Raw genomic sequence first — 10,225 nt, 5'->3', positions numbered from 1 at the left:
CTAACTCGTAGGTGACCCGCGATTATTCGCCCAGTCTTCACATGATCGTAGCACTTGAGTGTACTTATTTACACCCAGTCTTGTCGTATAGACCACTAGAGGTGGTTCCGACTTGTGTGCAAGGATGCTTGATGAGATATGAATAAGTTGTACAAGTCACTAGAAATGACTCCTGACTTATATGCTAGCATTGATTGATGAGATATGAGTACAGTCGTATAGGTCACGTTAGGTGATTCCAGCTGATGTATCATTTTATATTGATTAAGTTCATTTGGCCTACTTGTTAATGCATTGTAGAGTCTATGGACATGGCATACATGTGGTTTTGGCCATTTTTTTTTTATTAGCGTGGGTGGATATGTTGATATATATATATATGTGTGTGTGTGTGTGTGTAGTACTGTTCTATAGAAAACGATAAGGGATTTACAGTGAAGGGTTATTACTGTTAGAAAGGTAATAGTTTTGGGAAGCTTGGTTTTATTGCTTACTCATACTTTTTGTTTTGTACCCCTTCGGGTTTTAACTGCTGAGTTCGTATCAACAAAGATAATTGTCTAATCTTAGTATTGGTGGCTACATTTAAGGGTATGATTCTTACCCACACTACTGTACCTTATTTATGCTCTGACATCGCGTATGAAATGGGTCCGCTCCCACTCGTAGCAAACTCTGGTATTTAGACACTTTTAGATTCAAATTTATTCACTTTTTATACACTATCAATTTTATGGCTTCGTCACCTTCTAGATGTCGGTCAACACAGCTCGATTTGGGGTCCTAGTGGACATTCCGAGTCGGGGTGTGTCACTATTAATTTATCAATTATTTAATATTTGCTAAATTAATCCATTTTCTTTATTCTCCATGCTAATAATTTATGGAGGTTTAAGTGTATTTGTATGGATTATGCTTCCTAATTATAGTTGGATAGGCTCGATTGGTTAACGTTGGATCTTTTATTTTGTATGGCATAAATTTGAAAAAATATATATATAGTAAAGTAGAGCACAACCCTGGGTTTCAAACTACAAACATCAAGAAATATTACACACTTTATTTCCACCACCCCAACTACTTGTTTTGTTTTTCTTTTGTTTTTTTGTCAACCACTACTTGTTTGTTAAATATGGCTAATTTTTATTTATTTATATTACACATACAGCCCCGCGGGAGATCGAAGGTCCTAGGCAGTTGCCTTATCTGGTTGTCTTTAGGATCGGCCTTGTAGCATTGAAAATGTTTGAACTTATATATTTAAACGGTTAAACTGTATAAGGTTTGAGTCTAAATTTTTTAATATATTAGAAATGGCCTAACATGCATGTCAGCAAATTGAGTTGTTGATCTAGTATATATGAGGGAGATATCAATGTCATATATTGTGACATTAAATGACCAAGAACCCTAACAAAAAGTGAACGCACCAAGGAATACTTATGTTCCATCATTTAATTCACAGCTCAAAGATTTTCAAGAATAATACCTTGATTGATTGACTTGGAAGCTAAATCTCAATTTAGTCCACAAATTGAATGGACTTTCTAATACGAATCTATTACCTATAAATGTCGTGAGCTCCATAGCACATGGTGGTTGGACCGAATTGGAAACCAAATTCATTGTGTCAATTAGCCTTAATAGAGCAATTTATGTTACATACACAACCATGTGTAACTTGCCGACTTGTCGAATGTCGAGTCATGCATACATATATAGTTCTTGGTGCATGTCTAATCATCTGACTCTACTACGCATCTTTAATCTATTCATACGTATCTTTTCCAACTTATAGTATGTACATCACATTAAACTCACTAATCATTTTCAATGTTTCCAAAATAGATCAGCCAGTGCTGATTTGGGCTCTGGTGTTCAAATTGAATTCATGACCCACTGTTTCGAAGAAAATGTTGATGGATATTAAACTCACTGATTTGACGTGATGTATGGTTTTTTTTTTTTTTTTTGGTCAAAAACCATATTTTGTTAAAAATTTTAATTTTAGAGACGCTTATAGTATTTTGTTAATTTTTAAAATATTTTCTATTTAGAATAGGACCTCTAGGACATTAGGTTTGTTATCTTTCATATTATCAATCAGGAAACTTTGAAGTTTTTTTGTGTGGTGTTGTGGGTTCTAATTCTGCAATACATATCTTCATATATATTCCAACTTATAGTACATCGCATTAAACTCACTAATCATTTTCAAAATTTCCAAAAGAAATTATAGACGAAAGAACAGAAGGGAGGAGCCACATCATAGTGCATAAGAACAAATTTAGCATTGATTGTAAAATGGTTTTATTTTTTCAAATTATTTTACTGATGCATTTTTAAATGATAGAATTTACTTTAAACTAAATTGGGACAACTTTTTTTAGTAGGATTATCTCCCCTCCTATTTTCATCACCTTTTCTCCCCTTCAACCATCACACTTTGCTTTTTGTCTTATTGTCTTTATAAAAAAAATCAAAATAAGATGTTGAAGTGGTTTAATTGTAACCGTTCAAGTATAAAGAAAGAGAATGAAAGAGGAGATTAAGAAGGAAGAAAATCTTTCTCCTATCTTTTATTTGAGGATCTGCACCCTGCCCTGCACTCATGTGAGTTCGTACGTAACTCTTTACTCTTCAACAGTTCAACTCAGAGAACTGTGAATTGTACGTAATTCTTTCTTTGTACTTAATTGTATAACTGGAAATTTAACCATCGATGCAGTAATTCTTTCTTTGTAGTGAATTTTTCTTTGTACGTAATTCTACTTACTTTTTAAAGTGCTAACTTAGTCTTAACCCATTTTTCCACTCACCTTCACAAATTGAGATAACACCAATAGGCTTATATCTACTTATACTTTACCATCACTATAAGAATTCTCAACAAAGACGTGAAGATTACGAAGAAAGTTGAGATTCTATCATAAAATCAATTGACAATATATGGGGTAATTCAAATTTATATAAGCACATGCAATGTCCTTTAATTCTCTAATGTGAGATTCACGTTTTCAGTACGCTCCCCCACATCTGGAGTCATTTAAGCCACTACGTTGATAATACATATTGGTTGACGTGAGGACATGTGGGAGCTCAACAAGTGGATTAACCTACTGTCATACTATGAAGAGAGTTAAAGTTCCACTATAAAACTAATGGACAATATAAGAAGTAGCCTCACTACTTATAACAACATGCAAAATCCCTTATTTCTGGTATAAGATTCACACTCTCGATAACCTAGACAAAATTGGTTGTAGGGTTGTTTTAACAATTCACATTTTACAGACCAACCTTTTTAGTAGTATGTATTCATTTTTGTTGGTTAGAATTTCAACAAGGTATGTATTCGACATCTTAAAATTTCAACAAGGTACGTATTTGACGTCCACTTTTTTAACTGCTTTTTATAGATTTATATTTTTTGTCAAACACTATTGAGAAGAAGGTTTCGAACAAAAACCACGGGTACAAGGATAAATACTATCAACTCTTTGAACTACAAGTCCTTTTTATAGAAACACTAAAAAGTATAACCCATATGAAAATTATTTGAACTGTTAATTTCTAATCATTAATTCTTGTAATAGTATATCAACGTACTACATTTCTCATATGTTGATGATTCTTACTTGGGGTAAAATTTATCACAAAGAATTTACCATATACAGATGACATTACATAAAGTGAACTACATTTTATTGTGGTAAAATAAAACAATCCCTCTAACGTTACTCTTCTTAGTTACTAAATAACAAAAGTGATGACATGCCATTGTGACATAAGTAAAATCTATATTCAACCCAAGAAAAAAAGAAAAAAAAGAAAAAAAAAGAGTATAGATAATGGAGTAGTACTGCGCAAATAACCAGCTAAAAGTGTAGACACGTTTAATTTTTGGACTTTTTTTGGTGGGGGAAGGGGAGTTATAGTATATGGAACTAGCTTCCTATAAATTGAGTGATTCCTTTCTGATAAAAAAACTACGAGAGGAGTCGGTGAGTGGGAGACAGTTAGAGAGAGAGAGAGAGAGAGAGAGAGAGAGTGATGGAGATGGATGATCAAGTACTCCCAATTCTTGATTTTTCAGATGGTTTAGTGGTAAAGCAAGGGAGTGAGGAATGGAAAGCTATGAGTAACAAAGTGAGAGAGGCATGTGAGGATTATGGTTGCTTTCTTTTGCTAGTGAAGAATGAGATCCCAATGAGTTTACGTGAAGAAATGGTGACGGCAATGAAAGCTCTGTTTGATCTGCCTGAAGAGACCAAGAAGAAGCACACAAGTCCCAAGCCTTACCAGAGCTACGAAGGCAAGAGCCCCGTCATTCCCTTGAATGAAAGCTTCGGCATCGATGACGCTTGCCGCCTCGACGCAGCTCAGGCCTTCACCAACCTCATGTGGCCTCAAGAAAACCCTGCATTTTGGTGAGATTTTTCTTGCTTTTTAATTAAACTTTGCAATTATAGATAAACATGTTGCTTTGACTTTGATCATAGCTTGCATTAGACTTTTTTTGTGTACATATACATGCATAGCTCTCATCAAGATATATCCAAGGCCAAGTTTTCATTTTGCTTTTGTTTTCCAGGACGTCTGCTAATCTCACTCTCAATTTGTGTTTTGCACTTGAAATTAGTGTTCTATTTATTTCAAAGTACTCACACAAAGAGAGTAAGATGAAAAATGGAGAGCGAGAATAAGTTTTAGTCCCATTTTTCTATCATCTCTAAACTTTCTCTCAGGTCGTATGTACTTTCGTTTGCTAAAAGTTGAAACCGATGAAAGGTCATAGATCGTGCATATGCATGGCTTCAAAGGTTTGAATAGCCATTTGAGGAGTTATAAGTTAATACTAATTGCAACTAAACAGAAGCTTAATCACTACCTGTTTAGGTTAAATTAGAAAATTGTTGTGCTAGCTTAAGGGTTTACTACTGTATATGATTGAGAATCTTTCCTTAATAAGTTGGCTCACATTCAAACGAAGCAAAAGCATTAAAGAGTAGTTTATATATGATGACATTACAACTCCAAAAATTTGACATGACAATGGCTGCTATCCAACAGCCTCGCTACCAGCCAATGCCTCATTTAATAAGGCTTATCCCTTCCAAACAGATTGAATTAAAGGAGTGCCAGCTTTATATGATTGTTATATAGTCCTGGCTATCATGCCTGCACATGCCCTTGTAGAACTCCAGCACAGGGAAAGGGGGAAAGATCATCAGTTTCTTTTGCAATATGTAACTGCTTCATTTAAACCCCCCAGCAGCCAGTTGCACTTTCTCGGATTATATACAATAGTCAACAAATATGTATATAATTTGATTCAATATATATCACACCCATATCACAACAGTCCATATATAATAATAATGGGTTGGTGCATATTCATGACCTTGATAATCCTATGTCACGAGCGAGTTTGTGTGAGAGTAGTACTAGGATGAGTGATCTTTTGAAAAGTCTTTGTGTACTTACCAAAATGGGTAGGTGCGTACTCGTCATTTCTTTTTTACAGATGTGTACTTACCAAAATGGCTACAGTAGTGTTCCCTATTTTGCACCATGTTTAAATCAATCTTCTTCTTCGTAATTTAGATTATTTAAGACTATTGTTATTCAAAATCCAAGGTACATCATGTATATATATGATAGTCATGGATAATAAGTAATGGGTATTGTTATGCACAATTGTATGATTGTACTTACAAGTTAACCTAACCTGATACAATGCACCACATGTCATATACATCTTCCGGCACCCTTATTTCCTTGATTGATTATAATTTCCTAGTGGTTGCCTTTGCACTTATAAACTTCACTGAATGAGAAAACGATATATGTTGTTTTTACCGTTGACTATATATGTGTTTTGTTTTCTTGTGTTGTAGTGAGGCAATGAAATCCATGTGCTCTAAGATGATGGACTTGAATCTCATCATCCTTAGGATGATCTTAGAGAGCTTTGGTTTAGGAAACCACTATGATTCCCATGTCCAAAATACCACCAGTGCTTTTCGTTTCATGAAGTACAAAGCTCCTCCTCCTCCTCCTCCTCCTCCAACTCCAGGCAACATCAACATTAATGCTGACTCGTCATCAACATCACTGTCAGCGTCGCCATCAGCTGCCCTGGGCCTTGTACCTCACACTGACAAAAGCACCCTAACCATTCTGTGCCAAAACGGTGTGCAAGGCCTAGAGATTCTGACCAAACAAGGCAAATGGGTTGAAGTGATGGTCCCGGAGGGAGCTGTTGTGGTTTTTGTTGGGGATGCAATTAAGGCTTGGAGCAATGGGAGGCTTCATGCAGTGACCCACAGGGTTATGATGAGTGGTGACAAAGAGAGGTACTCGTATGCCCTATTCTCCTTGCCAAAAGAGGAGGTGGTGATTGAAGTGCCTCAGGAATTTATAGACAAAGAGCATCCTTTGCTCTACAAGCCATTCAACTTTGGTGCATACTTTACATACTTCACGTCCAATATTCGTGAGGATGCACTCGAATTATTTGCTAGAGTTTGATATTATATCATATAATATCCATGTTATTTGGTTAACAGGATGTGTGTTTTGCAACAAGGTTACTATGTCAATATCTGCTATGTTTTACTTTACTGCAAGACAATAATCATAATATGTATTGGGGCTAAGACTTCAGATATTTGATAAATAGAAAGTATCTTGCATTTTGTTTGGTGGAAAAAAAAAGTTAAACATGTTTGGTTTTGTTAGTTATGATCATTGATGGAACACATATTTCATCAATCAATTCACGTTGTAGTTAACTACACTTAAGAACAAAATATCAACGACATATGGACCACCTGTTGATAATTGCAAGTTAATTAGCAATATCAACAGTATAAATAACAAGTGATTACCACGCGTAGTGCAGAAAAACTTATGTTTCATGACATTTATACATTACTTGAATAATTAATAGGTCTGATATAATGGACTTGTGTAAATTAGGGCATTCACTGAAATGGTACTATAATTAGCTTAGCTTAGTACGTCGTAGGTATGGAGTAGCTTGTATTCTTGCAACTCCTTGAGCATGGCCGGAGCCAAGTTTCAAATTTAGACAGGCTAAATTTTTGAATGGGGTAGGATTGAAACAATAAAAAGTAAAAAATTGTTGGTCAGTTAGTTTTCAGCAATTTTTTCAGAGTCCTCCAAGAAGAGTGCAAAGCTTTTAAGGAGTGCAGCGCGTGTTCCATCAATGTTGGTGTTGAATATAATCTCTAACAATTGACTTGTCGCGCCATATATCTAAGCTTAGTTTTAATTAACCATGAAGATATTTTGTTGTATGTATCATATATAGTTATACTAACTTGATCTTTAATTAAATTTGAACTTCATATCAGATGGGAGAAAAGACATAAACTCAAAGCTGATTGACACATTAGCTGCCTACGAATTATGAAAACTCAAACCCCACCGTATACATCTTTATCTCGTGATGTAATGTGGTACAGACTAAGCTTTGAACTTCAAACCTGTAAATATAAGTCATGTGAACTTATATGTAGTTAAATCAACATCACGGTTTGTAATCATATATAGCTAGCTGAGCCCTGCATTATACTCGCTTTGTTTCAACTTCAGACATGCTTAGTCATGAATCACGATGACAAGACAGATTTCATTGACCCTTAATCGGCTCATTAGTCCATCAAATGTGGTCGTGATTATTGCTCTTCTTCTTAAGTATGCTTTCATAAGGCCAATTTATCGTGAGACACGATTTTGCGTCCAAATCCACAACCACAACTTTTATCGTATTTGGTTAGACAAAAGGGATAGACCAAGTTTATTAGCCTCTGCATTTCTCTCTCGATATTGAGAATTTAAAATTATGATTCTTAGTTTCTTTAGTCTTTGTCACTACCTTAGGTGATGAAGTTGAGGTTTCACCATAAAAGTAATAAACAACATAAGGAGTAGTCCAACCTCTTGAAAGTCCTTGTCATATGCGGAGTAATCCAATTAACCTCTTAGAGCATCTCCAAATGAGATATCAAAATGTCCAAATCAGAAATAACAATAAAAAAAGACAGCTGCAATGTTTTCCAACCGAGAAGTCAAATCTGATGTGGCATGACATGGAATAGCAGCTTTCTCCCTTGCTGTCAAATTTGACAGCAGCGTCAAATATTTTTTTATTAATTTTTTTTATAAAGGCAAGATGCTGCCACAAAGCTGGTACGCTCTCTTGTGTTTGGAGAAACAATAATGTTATTCTTACCATATTTTTATATCATATTTATATACCATATTATGTGACATTTGATGTGAACAGTCACATCATTAAAATTAATCAGAATTTAATTTAAATTAAAAACCATTTAATAAACCAATAATTAAAAAAAAGTTGAAATTAAATTATGATTGTGGCATAGGAGGAGTCTTATCCATCTAGGCACACCAGGTCCATGAGCGACGATGAAGTTTTGTTTTCTCAAAGGAAGATACAAAGGGTTTATGGATCTTGGTTTTGTTTTCTCAGAAGAAGATAAAGATTCAAACTTGGTTTCAATCATTCCTGGGTTGCAAAGGTTGGGAAAGAAGGATGATAGCAGAGATGAGAGTTTTGATGAGTCTGCAAGGCCGTACCTTTCTGAAGCTTGGGAGGTCAGGAAGAAGAGAGAAGCCATTGATGAATTGGAGGTTTTCGGAGAGTGAAATTGACATGAAAGACAATCTCAAATGGTGGGCTCATACTGTTGCTTCTACAGTTAGATGACGAACATTTTGGTTTTAAGAATTTTTGTACTTTGTTCTGGTTTGGATTTTGCTTCAATTTTTTGACACTTTTTGTATACAGTAGATTTATTAGATCAATCAATATTGTTCTACAACTTGTAAATGTGAATAAAAAATAGAAATATTTTCATGATCAGATTATGAATATTTGTGCTTAACTTCCTCTGCATTCTTCTTGAGCTATAAGCTCTGTTGCGGCAGGATAAGATTGAATCTCGGAAGAAATTGGTTTTTGGGATGATGGAGAAGACTCTTCGTATGTCATAATCACTATTTAATTCCAGCTTTTTTATAATTATTGGTTCATTAAATGATTTTTAATTTAAATTAAATTTTGATTAATTTAAATGATACGATGTTCACATCAAATGCCACATATATAATTATGGTATAAAAACATGAAAAGAATAGAATTACTCTTGGAGAAACCATCAACAACAACTCTCTCCTTCTTCCCCAACATCACGACGACGACAATGGCAGTCACAAACAAACGTGCGGCGGAGGAAGAAGCAGAAGTAGCAGCAAATCGAGAACCCCATTTCTCCCATTCCTCCCAACCGAAGAGATTGTCACTGACACTTACAGACTTGTCACCATAGCCAGAGACATGGGCATGGACCCCATCTCTCACCCACATCATTCTCTCCTTCCCGCCTTCGCCGCCGTCCTCCTCCTCATCCCCCTATACAGCATCGCCGTCCTTATTTCCATCGTCGTGATCCTCATCGTCGCTGTCGTCAAAGTCTTTACCATACGACGCGGTTCCCCTCCCCTTCCCCTGTCTCTCCGCCGCCCCAATTTCCCATCTTCGCTGATTTGTCAAGCTCTCCAAATGCCTTTTCAATCTGGTTTTTGTGCACTCCAATTGCAAACCTAGTGAGGCAAATAACGTTGGCAGTCAAAGCAATTGGAATTGCAGCTCAATGTCGCTGTTTTCGCGGCTCACCGGTGACAGAATTGATACAATGGAAGGGTTTTCCCGGGCTTTGGCGGGACTGGGATGCAAGGGTTCTCCGCGGATTCATGAAAGAATCCGAGTTCCTCCAAGCTCTTCATTTCAAACCCAGAAAATAATATTTTAATAAAATAAAAAGAAAAGAAAATAGTGTAATAAAATAATATTTAATTTGATATACGGGTAGGTGGAGAGAAAAATTTTGAAAGATGTCAAAATACCATATAGGCTGTCAAATTCAAATTTTATGTTTAAAATTTGACATCTTTTTTTGGAGATACTCTTATAAATCCTTACAATGTTTTTCCTTTCACGAACGTGAGACTCTTATTACCTTCACATTTTCACATTATGGTGGAAACCAATGTTGTGAAAGAATAAAAAAGGAAAAAAAGAAGTTGGTTGTATTTTCTGTTCATGCTTAGTCTAGGATGGTTGTGAACTGCAGAACTAAAGGTGGTGCTTAGTTTGACAAATATTAGCTAC

At 35.5% G+C, this 10,225-nt stretch overlaps 1 protein-coding gene and 1 pseudogene across 1 annotated transcript; both read left to right on the top strand.

Annotated features, from left to right (window-relative positions):
* Window positions 1-3,961: 3,961 nt before the first annotated feature.
* On the top strand, window positions 3,962-6,701 carry LOC103962016 (2-oxoglutarate-dependent dioxygenase AOP3). The gene is made up of 2 exons (XM_009374674.3): window positions 3,962-4,430; window positions 5,901-6,701. Exons 1-2 carry the CDS (start codon window positions 4,054-4,056, stop codon window positions 6,532-6,534), a joined length of 1,011 nt encoding a protein of 336 aa, XP_009372949.2. The 5' UTR covers window positions 3,962-4,053; the 3' UTR covers window positions 6,535-6,701.
* A 1,759-nt stretch (window positions 6,702-8,460) lies between these two features.
* Window positions 8,461-9,866, top strand: LOC125475578 (annotated as a pseudogene).
* Window positions 9,867-10,225: the final 359 nt, after the last annotated feature.

The sequence above is a fragment of a genome, unplaced genomic scaffold (assembly GCF_019419815.1).
Source record: "Pyrus x bretschneideri cultivar Hongxiangsu unplaced genomic scaffold, Pyrus_bretschneideri_v1 Contig15, whole genome shotgun sequence".
NCBI lineage: Eukaryota > Viridiplantae > Streptophyta > Magnoliopsida > Rosales > Rosaceae > Pyrus > Pyrus x bretschneideri.
This window is presented reverse-complemented; position numbering and strand designations above follow the sequence as displayed.